Below are 23,541 nucleotides of genomic sequence, written 5' to 3' on the forward strand. Positions count from 1 at the left end.
TCAGTGTGTTGTTTTTATTCTGTATTTCATGCAGAAATCTGGTCCAGGTCTGGTAAAATAGACACTAAACTATAGCTATATCTGAGCTAATCATGTCACTGGAGGCAGCCAATGCTATGAGGAGAACTAAACCCCGCCCACAGTTACCACCTTAAATGATGCTGATTGGTCCAAACAGTGTTTGGTTCGGCACAGATGTTGTGGATTGGAGCTTTTCATGACAGAGGTGGAGTCTGGCAAATCCAGCTTTGCAGGGTTAAGGCCCAAACATACTCGAGCGTCCTGTGGGTGGAGCTGACTCGGCGTTGTATGTCCGCAGTCATCAGAGCTTCCATAGTCGAGCGCACTGCTGTGTAGTTGTTTCCTGTGAAATTTCCATGAAATCCTACATTTCCCATAATCCTTGCACGTTGTTTACATTTTTCTGTCATGGCGTCCCACACTGATGATGAGGAAGAGGAGCTGCTCTGCCTGCTGGTTTTGCAAGCAATAAAATTAAGAGACGGTGGTATGTACAGCCGTTAAATTCCACAGGAGACGAGGAGGGGGAGCATGCCATGTTGGTGAAGGACATATGAAGTATTGATGTGGAAAAACAAGTGCGAAATGCAGTTTGGTGTCACATTTAATACGGGTTGATGTGAAAAAAACATGCTGAGCAGTGTTTTGTTTGACACCAGTACGCGGAGCGGAGTCCGTGCGCTCCTAAAATTTGAGCTTTGCGTGCACGGGCCTTGTGGACGTCCGCTTTGAGTCCACGCGGACCTCCATGGAGTCCATTCTGCGTATGTTCTGCCCGAGTGTGTTTGGGCCTTTAATCACCACTAAAGGATTCTTCTGTGTTTCTCGTCTTTAACCTTGTACATGTTCTAATCACACATTTTCATGAAATATCAGGATATAATTGTAACGGCTCTATCTCCCACCTCTAGTGTTTACTTTAAATGTTGAAGTGAACAACACACCAACCGCTCTGAGACTTTATAAAACTTTCAAACTTGTTGTGTAACATCCTGATTATTCTTCACATATTTTGATAATCAAACATTATATTTTTAAAAGAGTGAAAGTCGTCTGTGTCTGGGTCTTTGTTATGAAGCTGTGTCTGTGCTGTTCAAACCCTGGAACAATAAATTATTACACATATTATATAATGTAATCAAAGATTTATGAGGCTTCTTTGGGACTTGGTTTAAGGCTGTGGTGGTGTAATACATCATTTTCTTTGTCTAAAGCTCATTCAGAGGAGCAGTATAGATCATTTATGTTCTCCTGATCATAGATAATGAAGAAATTTAAATTTTATTCTTAATTTCCATCAATTTTTAACTGTTTTTATGTCAGAAAATAAGTTTTAGTGTTGAAAAAACCTCCAAAGCCCTCAGAGTAGTCCCTGTAAAGCTGAAGGAAGTTTTCACACTCTCTTTTATGTTTGAGATTTATTTTTGGGCTCTTTTTTGTAAAGGAGAACAATAAATGGAGTCAGTGATAGGACGAGGCCCGACTAGAACCCAGGCCGACCTCGTAGGCCGGGTGTGACTAACCACTGGTTCACCTGTCCCCTACCTTCTCTGGTTCCCCCTCATCCTCTGAATCATCGTCCATCTCTCTGTTTTGTCAACCTAAAGCAAGTTTAAACAACCTGATCTCTGTTTAAACCTGCCCCGACAGTCTGAATGTGTCTGTTCAATGATCTTCACTGACTCATCTCTACAACACGAGTCTGCATTAAAAAGGACCACAGAAGAAGAACATGGATGTGGGTGCTCAGAGAGCATGGGGGTCAGCGTGCAGAATCTCTCGCTGGTTTGTTAAAGTCATGTTGGCGTCTGTTTCGGAGCCTCGACCTCTGACAGCCAGGCTCCTCTGAGTGATTAGTCTAAATATTTGTTAATGTGGAAGACGTGAGGCGATGATGTTCCTAACAGACTGTCGTGATGTCAGAGATACCAGCATGGCTCCATGTTTGGTCTGACACGTCTGAGACCATGTGTGATGAGCTGACAGGCGTGTTTTTGCTCTGCATGTATTACACGTGTTTGCAGCGTTCTCTACGTGAAGAGTCTTCAGGCTTGAATGTCCGATTGACCTCCACAGTTTTCTGAAACCTGATATTTGAATATGAAACTGAAATGATTCTAGTAAAAGTCAAATCATACTCATAAAAGGTTCATACAATGCCAGAAAAATACATCCACAGTTCTAAAAAAGCTGGGACGCTGTGTAAAATACAAAAAAAAAAAAAAACAGAAGTCAATGATTGTCAAATCTTAAAAGTCCATATTTGATTCACAATAGAACAGAAACAACATGTCAGATGTTAAACTGAGACATTTTAACATTTCATAAAATTATCAGCTCATTTTGAATTTGATGGCAGCAACACATCTCAAAAAAGTAGGGACAGGGCCATGGTTACCATCTTGTAGCATCCTCTCGTCTTTAACAACAGCCTGTACAACAGCCTAAGTGAGGAGACCAGCTGATGGGCGAGGAAAGTTGTCCCATTCTCATCGGATGTTGGATTCTAGCTCCTCATCAGTCCTGGGTCTTCTTTGCTGGATTTGTCCGTTTCTGATGCTCCAAATGTTTTCTACTGGTGAAAGGTCTGGACTGCAGGCAGATCAGTTCAGGACCCGGACTCTTTTCCTGTGAAGCCATGCTGTTGTGATGGATGTGGTCTGTGGTTTAGCATGGTCCTGCTGAAATAGTGGCAGCCTTCCCTGACAGAGACGTTGTCTGGATGGGAGCATATGTTGCTCTGAAACAGTGATACTCAACATGTGGCTCTTTTGTGATTATTTGTGGCTCCTTCTGTCTTAATTTTAAATATTTATTCCCCAAAAAACCTTCAAAAGGCAAACTTCACCATTTTCACAAGTTTTGCCACTTTTTGCCCATTTAAGCTACCTTTTGCCATTAAATACCACTTTTTTATGGTTTTTGCCAATTTTTGCAATGTCTATTTTACACTTTTTCATGATTTTTGCCACTTTTATACAATTTTTTTGCCCTTTTTTAAAATAATTTTTGCTGCTTTTCATCCATTTAAACTACACTTTGTCATTAAATACTTTTTACAATTTTTGCCTCTTCTTTTTTCCCACTTTTTGCCCTTTTTCACATTTTTTTTGCCACTTTTTGCCCATTTATGCTACCTTTTGCCATTAAATACCACTTGTTTCCTATTTTTTTCCCATTTTTGCCACTTTTTACTCATTTTTTGTCACTTCTCACCCACTTTTGCTTCTTACTGACTATTTTCCACTCTTTCCTCCCTGTTTTTTCTCCTTTTCACCCATTTGTGCTGCTTTTTGTCAATTTTTGCCACCTACAACCTATTTTTATTGCTACTTCAAGCTGTTTTTGTCACTTTTCACCACTTAGATTGTGGCTCTTACAAAGGTATTTTTCAACAGATTGGCCCTTTGGTTGAGCAGGGTTGAGTATCACTGCTCTAAAAGCTCTCTCTACTTTCCAGCATTGATAGTTCCTTTCCAGATGTTAGAGCTGCCCACGCCATAGGCACTAATGCAACCCCATACCATCAGAGACGCAGGCTTTAGACCTGAGCCAGGAGAACAAGCTGGATGCTCCCTCTCCTCTTTAGTCCACAGAACACGGCATCTGTGGTTTTCTCTGACCACAGAACAGTTTTCCACGTTTGGTCAGTCCATGTTAAATGAGCTTTGGTCCAGAGAAGACGGACCACGCTGTTTCTGGATCCTGTTCACATATGGCTTCTTCTCTCCATGATCAGCTTTAACTGTCATTGGTGGATGGCACGGCCAACTGTGTTGACAGACGATGATTTCTGGAATGTTCCTGAGCCCATGCAGTGATTTCACTACAGAATCATGCCTGTTTTTAATGCAGTGGCCCCTGAGGGCCCCTTCGCTCTAAGAGATTTCTCCAGATTCTCTGAATCTGTTGATGATATTATGGACTGTAGATGGAGGGAGATTCAGAGTCTTAACAGTTTTATGTTGAACATTTTTCTGAAATTGTTCCTCAATTCTTAGACTCAGTTTTTCACAGATTGGTGAACCTCTGCCCACCTTTACTTCTGAGAGACTCTGCCTCTCTAAGATGCTCCTTTAACACTCAGTCATGCTACTAACCTGCTGATGCTCCAGCTGTATTTTATTAGTTACCACTTATTTTTCCAGGCTTTTGTTGCCCTGTCCCTACTTTTTTGAGATTTGTTGCTGCTGATGTTGTCCTCACATACAGAGGGCTGCTATTCTGATTAAATCATCTGTTGTGTTTCCTACTGTGCCGTCTTTCTCATTCTCAAACATGTTTTAATGTTGTGTTAAATATTGTCCTCTGTTTTTTCCAGGAGGATTCTCGGTGGTGTTTTTGGCTCGTACTCACAGCGGTGTCCGCTGTGCTCTGAAGAGGATGTACGTCAACAACGTCCCCGACCTGAACGTCTACAAGAGAGAGATCACCATCATGGTGAGAGGCACCGCTGACACTCTTCATATACAGCCGTCGGGATTGTCTGTACTGTGAGAGGTCAGGTTTACATACGCACACGGCCTATGGGTAGTTCGCTGCTGGAGCCACGTCACAGTGAAGACCTCCACATGAAGGGATTTAAGTACAGAAAGAGCTATCCAGAGTTTTATCGTGTTTATGGCCGTGTCATCTGGTCCAATAGGGAGAAAAATGCCACTTTCTAATCCTGACAGTAGCGCCACATTTAGGTCAAAAGTTCTTAAAGATGACAGAGAAAAGGCAGCAGACGTGGATTAACAGCCTCTGTTCTAAAGTCTAGGGGGTTAGATGGTCAGTTTCCACCAAGTGGTCCAGTTTTTCCCAGTAGACCGTGATCTTACCCGGATTTCCACGCAGATGTCCGTCCAGCCCAAACGAGGCCGGATGGACCTGGATCATTCGGCTCAGCTCAGTAAAAAGAGCCGGCCCTTTGGCTCCCTAACAGCCCTTCATGTGGTACCAGTTTGGCTTTTTAAATGTGGATTAGATAACAATAATGGGAGAGAGGAATGGAGCTAGCTCCTTTTGATCATATTAAAGAGACAGGACAACACAACAGTACTCAGTCTCTTACTCCTTAGAGTTCATTATCCTAATAATATACCAGTGTTTCCATTAATAGTGTATTTTTGACAAGAGGAGGGAGAAAAGCTGTTAAAGAGGCTTAGCTAGCCTCTTAGCTCAGCCCTAGACTCTTCCTTCCTCTTCCTCCTCCTCTCCAGGTAAATCAGTTAACCTGTGGTAAAAATCCCACATCTGACATTTTGGATATCATCTTGGTCAGTGTTATTCAACCCTGCTCAACCAAACAGCCACATTGTTGAAAAATACATTTTCAAGAGCCACAATCTAAGTGGTAAAAAATGGCAAAATGGACAAAAAGCAGCAAACACTTGGAGAAAAGTGGCAAAAATGGGTGGGAAGGGACAAAATAATGAGTTAAAGGTGGCAATAATGTTGCAAAAAATGAGTGAAAAGGTGGGGAAAAAATGGGGAAAAATCAGAATAAAGGTGGGAAAAATGGGGAAAAAGCGGCAAACACTTGGAGAAAAGTGGCAAAAATGGGTGGGAAGTGACCAAATAATGAGATAAAAGTGGCAAAAACGTTGCAAAAAATGAGTGAAAAGTGACAAAATTGGTTAAAAATCCAAATAAAGGTAGAAAAAATGGGCAATAGAACAGATATAGGTTGGGAAAATGTTCAAAAATCAGAATAAAGGTGGGAAAAAAGGGCAAAAGGTGGCATTTATTTGGAAAAGGCAGCTTAAATGGGTGAGAAGTTGCAAAAAGGGGCAAAAATTGGCAAAAAGCAGGATAAAAGCGTCAAAAAGGGACGAAAAGTGCCGAAAAGAAGTGGCAAAAATGGGCTTAAATCTGCAACAACTGGGAGAAGAGTGGCAAAAATGAGTGAAAAGTGACCACAAAATGAGTTATAGGTGGCAAAAATGGTCCAACAGCTGCAAAAACGTGGAGAAATGTGATTGAAATGGGCAAAAATCAGAAAAAAGGAGGGAAAGAGCGGCAAAATGGGAAATCACTGGCATGTTATTGCAGAAGACAGCTTAAATGGGTGAAAAGTGGCAAAAAAGGAGAAAGAAAGGGGCAAAAATTGCAAAAAGCTGGTTAAAATTGCAAAAATGGGCTAAAAGCAGTAAAAATGGAATGAAAGTAACAAAAATTGCAAATAATGGCAATTGTCATATGCAGACAAAAACAGAGGTTGACTATTAAAGCTCACTGTGTGAGTGTGGGAAACAAACTAATTTTACTTGCAATGGATAATTTCTGAGGTAAAATTTTATTTTTTAAGGTTTTCTGAGGAATAATATCTCAAATTAAGACATAAAAGAATCACAAATGATCACTAATGAGCCACATGTTGAGTATCGCTGATCTAGGTCATGTGACTACAGATAGCCAATACAGGATGAGAGGAGGTTACAGGAAATATTCAGGAAAATGCCGTGAACGAGCTACAGGGGGTAAAGATGCTGTGAACGGCGTTCGACTGTGAAGTACAGGGACCTGCAGGATCTCAGTGCACGTGATGAAACCGCTTCATTGGCTCTCAGAGTAGAAACAGAAATGAATAAATAAATGTACATATAGCTGCAGCTTGTTCGGTTCAGCAGTAGCTGCAGGAATGATGTTTTCATTCCTCTTTGTTCTTTGGGCTGAGAACCTCCAGCCAATAGGATGAAGTTTATTGAGTCACATGGTCTGACTGATGAGCAAACATTACCCCGGACATGACGGAGCATGCAGACCTCAGAGTGTTAGAGCAGCGGACGTTTTAGTCCTTTAACTGCTCTGTTGGTAAAGTTTGTGTAACAGTGGCTGGAGAAACTCACGTCTTATTTCTAGATTTTAAAGATCTGTGGTGGTTCTACCTGTGACCTCTGACCCCTACATGTCTCCCTGTCTCTGCAGAAGGAGCTGTCGGGTCATAAGAACATCGTGGGTTACCTGGACTCAACCATCAGCGCCGTGTCGGACAGCGTGTGGGAGGTCCTCATCCTCATGGAGTACTGTAAAGGTAAACGGCGCTAACATGCTGGAGGCCTTAGACGCTGACAGTGACGAGAACAAACGGGGCAGAACTGCTAATGATTCAGGGGGAACTGAGACGTGCCTCTCTGTTCATAGTAGGGGTAACCTGATTTTTGGAATAAATCACACATGCTCTAAAAATACCTACAGCACAGAAGTCTGCAGTGTTTGCTCTATTCTGTGGTAAACTGAGATCTGTCAGATCCCAGGATCAAATCAAGATTTTCTCTTTTCTTCTTCCAGTCAGTGCTGTTTTATTTCTCTGGGTCACGACCAGTACTGCCACCATTTATTCACCGAATTACACTCATGATTAGGGATGCACAATATTGGATTTTTTCCAATATCATATATGCAGATATTTACAGATTAATTTTAGCAGATACAGATATCGGTAATAATATTTAAATATTCTTTTCAGGTTTGACGATGACCAAGGAAGGAAACAAACTTTAAAGCAGGGGTCATCAAGTAAATTTGCACAAGGGCCAGATTAAGTTTTGACAGAGACTCTGGGGGCCGGACATTCAAACAAAAATTAAATACATGTTTTGGGCTAGTTGACATAATATTGTATTAGTTTTAGTATTTTCTTTTGGATCCTAGAGAATGGACCTCCCCGGTTGTGATTCAGCACTAATATTAACCCTTTTAGACACTTTTTAATCCCTTTTCCTACATCATTCAACCATTTCTGCAACATTTTTTGACACTCTTAACCCATTTTGATCATTTTGACACTGTTTGACCACTTTTCACCCCTTTTCACCATTTTGCCAGGCTATTTTTGATATAATTTCTCCACTTTTAGATTGTTTTTAGTACTTTTGCCAATTTTTGCCATTCTTTAATCCTTTTTCACCACTTTTCCTTCATGTTTTATCCCCTTTGTGCTACTTTTTTAAATCAGTTTTTGTAACTTTTCAATTATTTTTGCCACTTTTCATCTATTTTGTCACTTTGAACCCCTTTTCATTACTGGGTTGCACCATTTTGGCACTTTCAACCCATTTTTGATACTTTTACCCTTTTATACCTCTTTTACCAATTTGGTAAAAGATGGGAGATAAATGGGAGAGGAGCTACCCATACGGGACGCTTGGCTCGATCTAGCGAACCCCCCTAGCAACTATGCAGCATTAACGTGATTGGTTGAACCGATACTCACTTCCTATTGGCTGAGAGCAGTTTTGTTCCCTGTGTGAGCAGAAGAAATCCGAGAGGAGAAAAGAGAGCGAGCGCACAAACAAGGCTTTGAAGGAAAAATCTGAACACAAAATGACAAAATTTTGCTCTCAAAACTAGAAACTCTGTCAAACATTAGAGCATGCTCTCGAATAAAGATAGGATTTTAATCTCATAAAATACACAGGCAAAATATCGGATGTAAATATCAGCAAAAATTTTGATATCTGCCGGTACTGATAATATCATGCATCCCTACTAATAACAGTGATTATAAAACAAACCACTCCAGGTCAGCCGTGAGGGGGGCTCACATGTTTGGGACTGGTCAGGGGAGGAATTTGAAGGAGCTGATTGATGCGGAGCAGGGCGTAAAATCCTGTTTGGCTGGAAACAGAACTTAAATAAAAGATGCAGTTTCACCTGGGAAATGTTGCCGGTTTTAAAGCTTGCACTGATGGGCTGCAGGTTTGCAGAAGAAGATAAGGTGAATTAACTGCATGTAGAAAAAGCGTCAAAGGCCTTCAGGTGTGCTGTGGTTAATGGGTCAGTCTGATCTAATGCTGTATTTAAACCCCGCCCCCCATCTGTCTGCAGCTGGTCAGGTGGTGAAGCAGATGAACCAGCGTCTAAACGTGGGATTCAGCGAAGCCGAGGTTCTCCACATCTTCTGTGACACGTGTGAGGCCGTCGCTCGTCTGCACCAATGCAAAACTCCAATCATCCATAGGGACCTAAAGGTGAAAATATTCTCAATGATTTATGTAAATGTGTCTGTTTATTACCTATAAAATGTTGAAAACTCCAATCATCCATGTATAAAACCTTTATAGAGGGCCTGAACAAAGGTCTAGTGTAGTGGTTCTCAGCTGGTCTGGAGTCAGGACCCACCTCCTCCTGTTCAACCCATTGTGACCCAGATTTCTGAAATTATTCAGGCATAACCAAGTGCTTTTGATGAAAATGTGCAATTTGGACCCTAAATGGAAGAACACATGAAGGAACAAAGAGAAAGAACAAAACAAACACATCAGTATAAGTGCACATTTTATTTTATTGATTTTCTTCAGATTGAAATTCAGTTATTTCTTATTAAATTCTAAACAGTCAGTAGACTCTGTTGGACATCTGTACACCGCTTTCCACATTTTAATGCAAATGACATTTTTCTCTTATTTTCCTAAATATTAATGCAAATGACAGTCAGAGTATTTTTCAAGTCATCAGCCATTAAAGCATAATTCAGATGTTTCTGAACAAACTTAATAATGAAAACCATTACTTTATAAAAAATAAAAACCTCAAAATGCACTGTTCCACATTATTAAAACAGAGTTTAAAAGATTTTATAGGTTATAAAGAAGTGAAAATGGTCATTTGTTGAATCTGCAGCATTAGGAGGTCATATTTACTGAAATCAAAGCTATTTCAATCAAAAACATCTGAACAGGACAAGTTCCATGTTAACATAGGAGCCCTTCTCTGATATCACCTTCACTATTCTTCATCCATTGAACTTGTGAGTTTTTGGAGAGTTTCTGCTTGAATTTCTTTGCAGGATGTCAGAATATCCTCCCAGAGCTGCTGTTCTGATGTGAACTGCCTCCCACCCTCATAGATCTTTAGCTTGAGGATGCTCCAAAGGTTCTCAGTAGGGTTAAAGGTCAGGGGAGGATGGGGGCCACACCATGAGTTTCTCTCCTTTTATGCCCATAGCAGCCAATGACACAGAGGGATTCTCTGCAGCATGAGATGGAGCATTGTCATGCTTGAAGAAAATTTTGCTACAGAAGGCACTGTTCTTCTTTTTGTACCATGGAAGAAAGTGGTCAGTCAGAAACTCTAGATACTTTGCCGAGGTCATTTTCACACCTTCAGGGACCCTAAAGGGGCCTATCAGCTCTCTCCTCATGATTCCGGCCCAAACATGACTCCACCCCCTCCTTGTTGACGTCCCGGTCTCATTGGGACATGGTGGCCATCCACCAACCATCCACTACTCCTCCATCTGGACCATCCAGGGTTGCACGGCACTCATCAGTCAACAAGACTGTTTGAAAATGAGTCTTGATGTATTTCTGGGCCCACTGCAACCATTTCTACTTGTGAGCATTGGTTAGGGGGGGCTGAATAGTAGGTTTATACACGACTGCAAGCCTCTGGAGGATCCTACACCTTGAGGTTGGTGGGACTCCAGAGGCACCAGCAGCTTCAAATACCTGTTTGCTGCTTTGTAATGACATTTTAGCATCTGCTCTCTTAATCTGATGAATTTGTCTGTCAGAAACCTTCCTCATTATGTCTTTATCTGCAGGAACCCATCTGTGCTCTGAATCAGACACTAATGTCTTCTATGTTAACATGGAACTTGGCCTGTTAAGATGTTTTTGACTGAAATAGCTTTGATTTCAGTAAATATGACCTCTTAATACTGTAGATTCATTGAATGACAATTTTCACTTCTTTACAACCTATAAAATCTTTTAAACTCTGTCGTACTTAATAATGTGGAACAGTGCATTTTGAAGTATTTTTTTTTCTTAAATAATGGTTATCATTATGAAGTTTTTCAAAACATCTGAATTATGCTCTAATGGCTGATGACTTGAAAAATACTCTGTCATTTGCATTAATATTTAGGAAAAAATAAGAGAAAAATGTCATTTGCGTAATAATGTGGAAAGTGGTGTAAAAGTGAGTAGGACAGGGGTAAATTGGTGATGTAAAGTGCATGCTGGTGATTTCGCTCATATATTCCTAACATGCCCTATAAGTTTTCTGCTCCATTGTTGATTTATTAAATCTGATGATTTAGACTTTAAAATGTTGAAGTGCTGAGTCAGCACACGCTGTGGTTTCACTTCACTGATCTACTTCCTGTTGCAGTAACTCCTCTCCATCTGTCTGCTGTTATTTCCTCTCCTGACAGTGTTTCTCAATGCATCCGCCATCAGGACCCACAGCTACTTCCCCCATGAGGAATCTCCAGTTATCAGACATTTCAACCATTCGCTAAAATTTAAAGAGTCCTGACTAGGGATGCATGAATTGTTAAAATCAGGGCTGATAGCAACATTTTTATTAACAACTTCATTCGTTAACTTCCTCTTCTAGACCATGGACCAAATTTTTTTTTACTGTTGAACAATAGAATATTTCTGTTCTTTATCACTTTAGAGGGGACAAATTTAACCACAGACATCCACAATACAACTTTTTATTTAAACAATTCACCAAAGAAAGAGTCTTTATTAAAAATAACTGCAGCAGAGCCTCTTTAGGCTGAAATGAATGAATGCTTACTTTTTCAACCTCAGTGTAAACCTTACAGTTATAAACAATCATGTTTAACTCTGTATCTCTTTTAGATACAGTTGTGTTGTGAAAAATGATGCTTTTCCCAGCCCTACCTCACAGTCTACATCAGTGATACTCAACCTGTGGGTCTTTTGTGATTGTTTGTGGCTCTTTTATATCTTAATTTTAAATATTATTCACCCAGAAAACCTTAAAAAAGGAAAACTTTTTTGCCCCTGTATACCATTTTTTGCCACTTTTCATCCATTCAGGCTACCTTTTGTCATTAAATACCAATTTTTCCTTCTTTTTGCCCAGTTTTGCCACTTCTTTTTGCCATTGTTTCCCTATTTTTTGCCACTTTATTCCAATTTCTGCTCTTTCGCCACTTTTTTGCCACTTTTCTACCATTTAAGCTACCTTTTGCCATTAAATCCCATTTGTTTTTTCTTTTTTCTCCATTTTTGCCTCTTATTTTTGCCATTTTTTCTCCATTTTCCCCATTTTTGCCACTTTTTTAGCCATTTTTATCCCATTTTGCCCTTTTTTTTTTTTACAATTTTTTTTTGCCTATTTAAGCATCCTTTTGCCATTAAATGCCACTTGTTTCCTATTAAATTGCTCAATTTTACCACCCTTGACTGCTTTTTACCCATTTTAGTCACTTTTCACTCATTTTTTGCCATGTTTTTGCCACTTTTGGACCATTTTTTGCCACCTGTGAGTCATTTTTTTGTAACTTCTCACCCATGTTTTTCCACTTTTTATCCCAATTTTGTCCCATTTTAACCCATTTTTGCTGCTTTTTGACCTTTTTTGCCGTCTTTAACTTATTTTTATTGCTACTTCAAGCCATTTTTGCCACTTTTCACCACTTAGATTGTGGCTCTTGCAAAGGTATTTTTCAACTATGTGGCTCTTTGGTTGAGCAGAGTTGAGTAACTATGGTCTAAATCTTGGTTAGTTTCATGTTTTTTTCTAGCCTCTCTGCCTTGATGCAGCTCAGTCAGTTTCTCTTCTGATCCAGGATGGGAAGCAGCCCTGGTAGCTAGACCAGTCTCTGGTGGCGTGCATGCTACACTCGCGAGCTTTAACCCTTCATCAAAGCGGTCTTTGCACTGGGGATCTGATAAGGTAGCAGTGAAGCAAAGTGGACCGGACTCTGTGTTCAGATCTTTCTCTAACAGCCTCAGATAAAGCAGCCGCTGTTGCTTTAACTCCATGATCAATGACTGCCTCCGTGTGTGAAAGTCGCTTTACCGAGGGGATCACGTCAGCAGCTGATGAATCTGAGGAGCTGACTTCTCTTGTCAGCCGTGCAAATGGAGAGAGAAGTGTAATAAAGTTTTCATATTAACTGCTGTGCAGCTAAAGTTGCGGGGAGATCGCGAGTCGAGACGTCCTGCTGCAGTGATGTTGGCTTCACTTCTGACTAAACTTGCACAACCTGCAGGCGAGAGTAGGCAGAGCAAGAATGTTTGAAGTATCCTCTTTTTTCAAGCTAATTACAGCTGCATCCAGGAGCACCATGCACCGCAAACCCTGCTGAGCAGGACAGTCAGCTGGAGGATGTGCAACAAAATCTCGTCAGGCCACTGTCTGTTATTTCTTTGTCATATTTTAGCACTTTCCTCTCAAAACAGACAACACTTTAGATCGATCTGTTTGACACACTGTCATCGATGCACGTCACAGTTTGTGCTGATGGGAGGGTGAGAGTTCCACCATTTTCCCCATCTTTTTGCAGCTTTTTTGCACATTTTAGTCACTTATCACTCATTTTTTGCTGCTTTTTGACCACCTGTAACTCCACTTTTTTGTGACTTTGCAACCATTTTGCCACTTTCAACCTAGTTTGGTCTACTGTATTCCTATTTTGCCCCTTTCCACCCATTTTTTGCCACTTTTTTGGCGCTTTTTGACTATTTTTGCAAACCTTTTACTTATTTTTATTCCCACTTTAAGCCATTTGGGCCACTTCCCCATTTAGATTGTGGCAGGGTTGTAACACTGCTTTAGGCCATCATCACTGAAGCAGGGCTTCAGATGGAACAGAAAATATAACTGAATGAAGAGAGCTCATGGCTACAGGAGCCCTTGAGGGACATGAATGCAGACATTTGATTTTACTATGATTCCAGGGATTTTAACCTGGTTGTCCTTGAGACAGAGCAACAACAATTTTAACCTGGTTGTTCTGTCTCAAGGTAACGAAATGAAGACGTTTAAGATAAGAAAAAACAAGATTTAAATCGATAACATGGCAAACTGTTTTATGATATAATGTATAACTGTATGTCCACTTTGGGCTTCCATACATCAGAGACTCTTGTCCATCATGCACATATTCATGACCCTCTTTTGGATCTTCCTCTCCTCCTCCTGGTCTTTAAACGCTTCGTGGTGCTGATTTAGCTCCGCCCTCCCTGTCCTGCTTACGGTGCAGGTCAACTTTTTTCCCACGCAGTTTGAACCTCCTCCGGGTCCATCAGAGGGACGCTGAGCTGGGTCCAGCTGGACCGGCCTGCAAACAGAGAGCTCCTTCAGCTGCACAAGATCCACGCCATGGTCTGTGTGCGTGTTACATAACATCAGAAACAAAGAGCAGAGGGGCCCGTCACACGGGGCCAGCAGACATGAGAGTGCAGAAACTCTTCAGTGAGATCCCTCTCCACAACGCTTTAAATCTGCCGTCACCGCTCACTGCTGCTACGTGGTGATGGTTTTAACATTTTTAGCACACTAAAAATCTCCTATTCCCTTCTCTGTTTCAGTTCAGGCAGGTCTGGGTAATGAATCATTCATCCATTCATCAGAAAGACAAAAAAACTGGATTTTGAAAAATAAAACTTTGTTTTCTTTGGGACTTCCTCCACTCAGCCCCCTGGGTTTGACCCGGTTAGAGTAAACTGGTGGGAGACGTCTCGTCAGAATGAGAATCATGGGCATCATTTATAAACCATCTTTGGTTGTGTGTGTTTGACATTGCACAAAAAAGTAATAAAGCATAAAAATCAGTGTTGCTGCTAATCACTGACATATCCCAGGCTTTAATAATTTAACACATAAAAGATTACTTTGCATGTAGTGTATGGTAAATGATTAATTTTTCCTTTTTTAATGGAAAAACATGGTGGCATCATGACAAAAACTGATATTTAAAGGGTTAAAATCTTTGAAAATTTATCAATATTTGATGTCAATAATTAGGTCAGTTGTAGTTAAAAAAATAGCTCAATGAAAGTAGAACAAAATATTAATGTTTAGTAGTTTTTATAGCTTCCTTATGAAAAGTGCATTTTTTGCACCAAGCAGCTTTAGAGTCAGTATTTGACATTGCACAAAAAAATCATAAAAATCAAACCATGTATGTTTGTGTCTCTACCAGAAGGCCGGGGGTTTGATCCCCAGCTTCTACAGTCACATGTTGATGTGACCTTTCGCAAGAACCTGAACCCTGGTCTGCTGTGTCAGAGGTGTTTGAATGTGAATGAATGGGATTATTAATACTGAATACCTCTTTCTCTCTTTCGTTCTCTCACCCTTACTTTCTCTTTCTCTGTTTCTTTCTCTCTTTCTCTCTTCTTTCTCTTTCTCTTTCCTTCTTTTGTTCCTTCCAGGTTGAGAACATCCTGCTGAACGATCAGGGGAACTACGTCCTGTGTGACTTTGGCAGTGCCACTCATAAAGTTTTACTTCCTCAAAAAGACGGCGTGACGGCGGTGGAGGACGAGATCAAAAAGTACGTCCATTTATCAGAAGCATGTTTCAGACCTCACTCTCGTTCTGGCTCTAAACTGTAATACTCTGTCTGCGACCACAGCAACTAAAATTCAAGTCCAGATTACTGAGGTTCATGATCAGAAGAGCAGACAAACTCCTGCAAATAATACATTTGACACAACTGCTGGCAACTTTTCAGAACAGAGCAGCCAAGTCTTTGGTACCAAAGTATACCCGGTTTTATTTCTTACAACTTAGTGCACAGGGCAAGATTTGCAACTTTTTGTTATTGAATAATGTTGCCAATGTATTTGTGCAATTCATACAGTGCAGTTACTTCTGTGCAGTTTTTCAGCACCATTAATTTAATAAATTTATTAAAAACGTCATCATTCCTCAACACTGCTGACCCAGGAAGAAGAACAGGAGTTCTGTCGTCACTTTCAACCATCCTCACACTCTTGGAGCTGCTGTTTTAAAAGGACACATGTTCTTGAAGAATTTATTATAAATATTCATTCATTATGACTGTAATTAAAGCAATACTGTGGCTATTTTTTAATACTGGGATAAAGTATTACTGTATTCATACTTTCACCACACATGCAGCTGTGGGACTGCTCCCAGCGTGAACATGGAAGTGCCTTTCTTAAGGAAATGTATGAATGAAAACCAGATGTTTTTGTTTAGTAAATGTGCATCATGAGGTGACATTTTTATTGAACAGAGCCCTCACTGCAAACAAAGAACAAACAGCAGAGATGGGCGGAGCTAAGCACTGTCTGTTCTGTCATATTGTATTGTTGTTTCGGTTGAGAGCCCCCTGGTGGTAGAATTGTGCATACTGTATGTGTGCATGTGGCTCTTTTGTGATTATTTGTGGCTCTTATATGTCTTAATTTTAAATATTTGCCCAGAAAACCTTGAAAGAGGGAAACTGTTTGCCCCTTTGTAGCATTTTTTCCACTTTTCACCCATTTAAGCTACCTTTTGCCATTAAAAATGACTTTTTTCTTACTTTTCACCCATTTTTGTTGCTTACTGACCATTTTTGCCACCTTAAACTAATTTTTAATGCTACTTAAGCTGTTTTTGCCACTTTCACCACTGAGATTGTGGCCCTTGCAAAGGTATTTTTCAACAATTTGGCTCTTTGGTTGAGCAGGGTTGAGTAACGGGGGGTTAGGGTATCTGTGACTCCTGTCTCATGACACAGATTTAGTAGACTCTGAGTATGTTCATCTATTTAAGAAGAAAATGTGTTTTCAGAAATATAAAAGTACCAAACGTTTTGATGACCGCCCTCACACGTGGAGCTCTGATGGAAAGGGTTGGTCTTTAAGCTGATCCCTTTCATTGACGTTTAGTTCCTGTTTTCTAAAAAGTTCCTGGTGATGTAGTGAAGTACGGCTTGGTGAACATTATTGTTAGACTTCAATCCTGATCGTTCGCCGTGGTCGGCCTGTGCTCTGGTGTTTGTTTAAAGAGAAAGCCCAGCAGTGATTGAGGTCAGGCCTGATAATGCTCCTCAGTAACAGCTCATATAAAGTGTCATAAAGTTTAATAAACAGTGTTCTTATCAGCAGAATGTGACCCTGTGTAAACTCTGATCTGCATGACTCTGATCAAACAGAAATCAGACCAACACTCTGAATATTTACTCTCATTAACCACGTTAGGATGGTTCCATGTCGGGGCTCAACCCCTTAGTCTGGTTCATTTGATCAGAGGGAATGTAAGCAGGAACTACTGGCTTATGAGTAAATTTACTGTTAAACTTTGACCTCTAGTAACCCCTCCTTGTTGTCATCTGTCAGGTACACGACGCTGTCCTATCGCTCTCCTGAGATGATTAACCTGTACGCGGGTAAAGCCATCACCACCAAGGCTGATATCTGGGTAAGAAACCACTCTGTGTGTGTATTTCCAGCTCGGCTCCTATAATAAAAATACACTGTTTACAGGCAAGAGTTACACTCGAGCTGTTAGGAGCCAGAAATGCCCCGATTTTTGATCTCACTTCCATTAAAGCATAACACATGTATTCTATTATAGCTAGGTGTCAGTCTGGGCTTCTACCTTTGATTTGAACATTTTTACTACTCTCCACCAGGTGGCGTCATTTTGACCGTATTTGGCATATGTGACCAAAGCTGGTAAAAACTCCTGCAAGTCGTCCGAGGTCATTTTTGAGTTTTTTACACATTACGAAAGCGTAGATTCCAAGCTTTTAAATGGTGGATCACACACCTTAATCTGAGCATATTTTACAAAGATATGCTCATTTGAGAGTTAACTTCTAGTTCCTGTTTGTTCTGAGAAAACCAGGCTCAAAGTTTCAGGACTTCTCCTACCTTCAGGCAGGCCAGGTAATGGGCGTGAACAATAGAGCCACATTTACATAAAGTCCACCCAAACACAGCTTCTGAATCGGACTGGCAATGCTCATTAAAATATTCCCATAGGAAATCCGCCTTCATCAAACTTTCACTGTCGAGTGAAGTCGTCCCAAGTCTGTTGATAATTCTTGCTGCTTCTTCATCGTCTCTTCTACCTTTCTTCGCTGCAGGGTGCATCCTAAGGCTTGTTAATAAAAGGTGATAACTAGAAACAGCTGTAGTTACATGCCGGGGAGGGGTGGCGTTTGAGCCATGCGATGTTTGTTATTGTCCATCTCAATGGGCAGAACTGGGAACAATGGCAGACTGAGTGGCCAATTATCACCCAGCAGTTTCGCTTTCCCCTCCCCTCAATCTCCCTGTAGTCGCTTTGAAAACAGGGCATTTTAAAACACAAAATTAACACTTTTAAATGTCACATTTGTGTTACTTTTTCTTCGAATGAGTAGTTTAAAATGTTGTACTTGCATAAAATGTGAAAAAACGAAAAATGATCATTTTGAAGAAAACGACTTTGTATCCATTTTTCTCAACCACCGGAATGCCGACTTGCAGGAACTTTATCTGGCTTCAGCCAGATAAAGCGAATAAAACGTGCTAGAAAATGCAAAAAATAATAATGCATAAAAATCAGTATTCCTGCTAATCATTGACATATCCCAGGTTGAATAATTTAACACATAAAAGATTACTTTGCATGTTAGTTATGGAAAAAGCTTAATTTTTCTGTTTTTTTTCATGGAAAAACATAGAGGTATCATGAAATAAAAGGTATTTCAAGGGTTATTTTTTTTTTTATTAGTCAATATTTGACATCAACAATTAGGTCAGTTGTAGGGGAAAAAATTAGCTCAATGAAGGTTGGATAAAATATTAATGTATGTTAGTTTTTATAGCTTCCTTATGAAAAGTGCATTTTTTGCACTGAGCAGCTTGAGAGTCAGTATTTGACATTGCACAAAAAAAATAATAATGTGGTAATGCATTAATGGGGTTTTTATCTTTATTTTTTATTCTTGTTCTTGAATTTTATTCTTGAATTTTATACATCCAGGTTCAAAAATGTATTTCTGACTTGACATGTTTTCAGGCTCTGTAATGGCTCTGCTAGGATGATTATGATGTTGGAGTGTCATTGCTGGCTTTATTTTTCATGGGTTCTCCTGTTGATGTGGTTTTGTCTTGTTCTTATGTTCTTTGCTTGTGTTTGGTGTTTTGTTTTAACTGTTTCTGCTTATTGTCAAAGCACTTTGCAAACCTCTATTTTAAAGGTGCTATACAAATAAAATTATTATTATGATTATTATTTTTATTATTATTGTTGTTATTATTATGGCATTCAAAGGGTTAACATCTTTAATAATTAATGAATATTTAGTTTCAACAGTTAGGTTGGTTGTAGGTGAAAATATTGGCTCAGTGAGAGTAGAATAAAATATTAATGCATAAGAGCATTTTTTGCACTCAGCAGCTTGAGTGTGACTTATATTAGAACAATCCCTCAGGGTCAAATCTTCATTTAATCTTCATCTAAAATTATCAGACGGTCATCCATGTCTGTAAAAATCCTCTGTCTCAGCTGATTCAGGGGCCGTACTCTCCATCGTCCCTCTTTTCTTCTTATCAATAACTGATCAATATGATCAATATTGGTCATCTCAAACACAGCATCTGAGTACGTAGCGCTCCTGTACTACGTAGCGACTGCTGGACCTCCTGGTAGATCAGACTCAGATGTATAAACCAGCTCCAGTGTCGGTGCTTCCTGCAGGGCTGGTTAGAGAAACAGTTTTTTCTCCCCCGACAGGTTTCTCTCTCTCTCTCTCTCCTTCTGTGTGTGTCCTTGATCGCCCTGGGTTGTTTTCCTCCTCCGCTCTCAAACAGTAATTTTCCCTCATAAAACATTCAGCAGCATCATTCATAGCTCAGCCAGCTCTCCTCCTCCTGGTCGACTCGTAAAGACCGAACATCAGCAGAGACCGGGGCTGCAGCGTTTTAAACTCCTGTTTCCTGAACACGGCCACGGCGTCCTAACTTCCTGTTCTGTGTTTGATGTCAGCTTTAAGACTCGCTGGTCAGGAGCTGTGGAGGAATGATTGTTATGGTTCTGCCTGCTTTTAGAGACAGTAAACCTGCCATAGGTGAAGGTAGGAAACCCAGGCTCAGCATCATTCCTAGCTTTCTCCCTCCATCGCTGCGTCCACCAGCTGGTCCAGTGTGACGGTTCAGTACGGTAATCACCAAAATAGTTCGCATTTCCTCAGAGCCCCTTACTCTCGTTGGTGGGTGGACTGTAGAGTAGGACTATAAAATAATCTAATTGCGATTTTTTTTCCCCAATATCTGCTATTGTTTTAAGGTTCCTCATCTTACATAAGCAAGAAATCATTCTATATTACAAGCACAATAACAAATAAGTTAACCGAGGATAAATTATGAAGGAAAAAGATCTAATTGCAATTTTTCCAGTATAGCAAGTAGGGCTGGGCAGTTAATCGAACATTAGATTAAATTGCAATATTGCCTGCTGCAATTTTCAAATCGCAGAATGTGCACTATTTTTTTAAGCTGAAATTTGTGTCAAAATACCAGTTCAAAACTTTTACTGCAGCAGCGATGGTTTGCATTACATAATCATGTAAACATTCAAGTGCCATTTTTAGAGACGGATATAAAAAATCCTACTTTCTTCATTTTTTGTACTTTTCTTCTGATTAAAAACATGAGAATGACAGAAAAAATGATCACTCCCTGCAATACAATTCACATCCATTTTGCAATACGAGTCAAAATCATCACAAAAATGTATTTTTTCAAAAATGTTCAGCCCTAGTTTAATCTAATACTGTGTTGATTATGATATAAAATGATTTATTGCTTGTGTTTGTTACCCTACCCTGCAATACTGGGTTTAAAAAAACTAAATTAGATTATTTTCCCAAATCGTTCAGGCCTAGTAGCAAGTTTGATATCAGTTGCTATATTGGAGGGGATCATCCTCCCATCCTTTTATATTATTCTCATTTGATTAAGAAAAACATGCATGAACAAGAAAAGTAGGATTTTAGTAAAAGAAAAGTAAGTAAGAAAGAAAAAAGACACTTGAATGTTTGCATAATGTGTAGAGCAAAAAACAAAACAAAAAACAGAAAAAAGATTGTGTCCAAAGAAATTTTGCACGTCTGCGATTTTAATCTGATTTTCCATTAGTTGCCCAGCCCTAGTCTGTACCGTGTGAATTTGTCTCATTGAGAATAAATTGGAGGTTAAACAGGTCTAAAATCAATCTAGACAGCAGTAAATGAATCACTGAAACACAGAGGAACAGCTGATCTAAAGCTTCATATTAACAAAATCTGAACAATAATCCAGTTTCACATCTAAGCACTGATGAACCAGCTGATGTGAGCCTTCAGGTTCTGTTTCCTGTTCTTAAACCAGGTCCAGATAAACGTCAGGAAACCTGATTAATGACCGCATATCAGTGATCACGGTCCAGGGAACAGTCTGGATCTCTGTCCAGTCCAAATATCCCTGATTGAAGTGGCATTAGTCTGTTTTTCTCCGTTTTCTCCTGCTCCTCCTGGAGCAGACCGCCGTGTTTCAGCCCTGCTGAGCAGTCGTGCTGCTGGAAGTGGCACTAGTGGAAACCTCTGTTGTGTGCAGCTTTACTCTTTTTTAGGATGGATGGGTAAGCTTGGCACCCCCACAGAAGGGTGCCAAAAATAATGGGACGGTACAGGTCAGTTATCGGGGAACCTTTCCAACTTTAGGAAACAAAGATAAATGTGTACCGTGTTGTACCAAACTGAACCAGACCACTCAGTGGAATGATCTACACACCTGGAGACCCCCCCAAAATCTGGATCAAATTTCCATGAAAATTGCCAAACGTTACAAGGCAACCCCCCCATGAAAATACGCAAACATTTCCAAGCAACTTCTCCCAACGTTTCAAGTGAAATACTTAAACTTCAGTGGGAATTCTGGACAATTATCTAGAAACACTAAGGAAAGACTATGACAGTGATTTAGGAGAATATATTATCCATAAGCTCTGCTGGAAACCATACATAAAAGGTCTGTGTGCTAAAATATCAAGGAGCATTGGGATAGTGAATAAAACAAGATATATACTTAAGCAAGATACATTACATACTTTATACTGTGCCTTAATTGTTCCATATCTGTCTTACTGTGTGGAAGTATGGGGGAGTACGTATAGAAGTAACCTTCAGAAGTGATGCACACTGCAAAAAAGAGCAATACGGATAATAAATCATGCAGGCTATCTGGATCATACCAACCTGCTTTTCTTAACTTCAAAAGTATTAAAATTTATGGATTTAATTAAGTTTAAAACTGCTCAGTTTGTATTTAAAGCAAAAAATGGAGTACTGCCAGAGAGCATAATGAGATTTTTTACATGTAGATTAGGTGGGTAAAATTTAAGGGGGGAATTTAATTTTCGACAGACGTTAATCCGTACAACTCAAAAAAGCCTGTGCATCTCAGTCCGTGGGGTTACTCTTTGGAACAGCTTGGATGTTAAACTTGAAATGTGTAATAACATAAAGAGCTTCAAACTTTGTTACAAGCAGGTATTATTAGATCAATACAAAGAATATGAATCTAAAAAGTAGATGGGCAAGTATTACAGAAGACGTAATTTGATGTAGATATGTTTTGTTAAATGGATATTGACATGTTTTGAGGGTATATTATTTGCTCAGGTACCGAAATCTCATCATGAAGTAACATAAATTGAAGTGTACGTGGAGCAAGTATAGATTGTACTTTTGCTCTTCTAAATTGTATGTGTAGGTATAGAGGCAAGTATAGATGCATGTGTGCATCTATATACAGTATATGTGCATTTTTTTGGTGTGCGTGTGTTAAGGTAGGCTGTGTGTATATATGTTTTGTTTATATTGTATTGTTACAGGTAAGAATATAGATTACCGCTCAGGTATCAAAAACACTTTTGTTAATCGATAAGGTAATGTAAGGTAGGGGCAGGACAAGATAAGCATTGAGCTTCATTCTGCCCCGTCTCGAACAATGTGGCGTGTGCATATGTGTGTATATATGTATGCAGATATGTATAAATGTATATGTGTGTGTGTGTATGTATATACATATGTATATTTTTATTTATGTGTATGAAATTGGACTGGCAAGTTGACACAACCATACTGAGCAATATATTTTTCTTTTGTTGTTGTACGTTCGAGATAAATAAAATAAATCAAATCAAATATGCAGGGTCTTATTAAATGAATTTAAGTTATTATTGGTTTAACCCTCTCTCTCTCTGTTTACTGTCTTCCAGGCTCTCGGCTGCTTGTTGTACAAGCTGTGTTTCTTCACTCTTCCTTTTGGGGAGAGTCAGGTCGCCATATGTGACGGGACTTTTAACGTTCCGGATAACTCCAAGTTCTCCTACAAGCTGCACTGTCTGATCAGTAAGTTCTCCTTAAAGCTGCTCTGTCAGTTTATAAAGTATGTAGGCAATGTTGGGCAACCTTAAAGCAACATTGTTTACCTTTTTGTTCAATTTAAAGGTGTACGCAACTTTTCAGTACCTAAATTGTTTCCATGATTTTTGTTCAGCTTATGAAATATACAGGGAGTGTTGGGCAACCTTAACCAGTACCACATTTGTCCGAGTGAATTCGTTCAGTTTATAAAGTCTGCAATCAGTGCTGGGCAACTTTTCAGTACCAGATTGTTGCTAATATTTTTGTTTAGTTTATAAAGTGTGCCAACAGTGGTAGGCAACTTTTTCAAGCACCAAATTGTTACCCATAGATTTGTCCAATTTAGATACTGAGCTTGAGGCAAGTTTATTTAAAGCCTAAATGTTGATTTTTCTTTGTTATCT

General features: G+C 39.7%; 1 protein-coding gene across 1 annotated transcript in view; it reads left to right on the top strand.

Annotated features, from left to right (window-relative positions):
- bmp2k (BMP2 inducible kinase) overlaps nucleotides 1-23,541 on the top strand; it is an 89,074-nt gene that overhangs the window by 26,919 nt on the left and 38,614 nt on the right. The window contains exons 2-7 of the mRNA XM_041787312.1: nucleotides 4,343-4,461; nucleotides 6,934-7,039; nucleotides 8,836-8,978; nucleotides 15,156-15,277; nucleotides 17,076-17,157; nucleotides 22,990-23,122. Coding sequence (XP_041643246.1) covers nucleotides 4,343-4,461; nucleotides 6,934-7,039; nucleotides 8,836-8,978; nucleotides 15,156-15,277; nucleotides 17,076-17,157; nucleotides 22,990-23,122 — 705 coding nt within the window. The remainder of the gene's footprint in view (nucleotides 1-4,342; nucleotides 4,462-6,933; nucleotides 7,040-8,835; nucleotides 8,979-15,155; nucleotides 15,278-17,075; nucleotides 17,158-22,989; nucleotides 23,123-23,541) is intronic.

The sequence above is a fragment of the Cheilinus undulatus genome, linkage group 5 (assembly GCF_018320785.1).
Source record: "Cheilinus undulatus linkage group 5, ASM1832078v1, whole genome shotgun sequence".
NCBI lineage: Eukaryota > Metazoa > Chordata > Actinopteri > Labriformes > Labridae > Cheilinus > Cheilinus undulatus.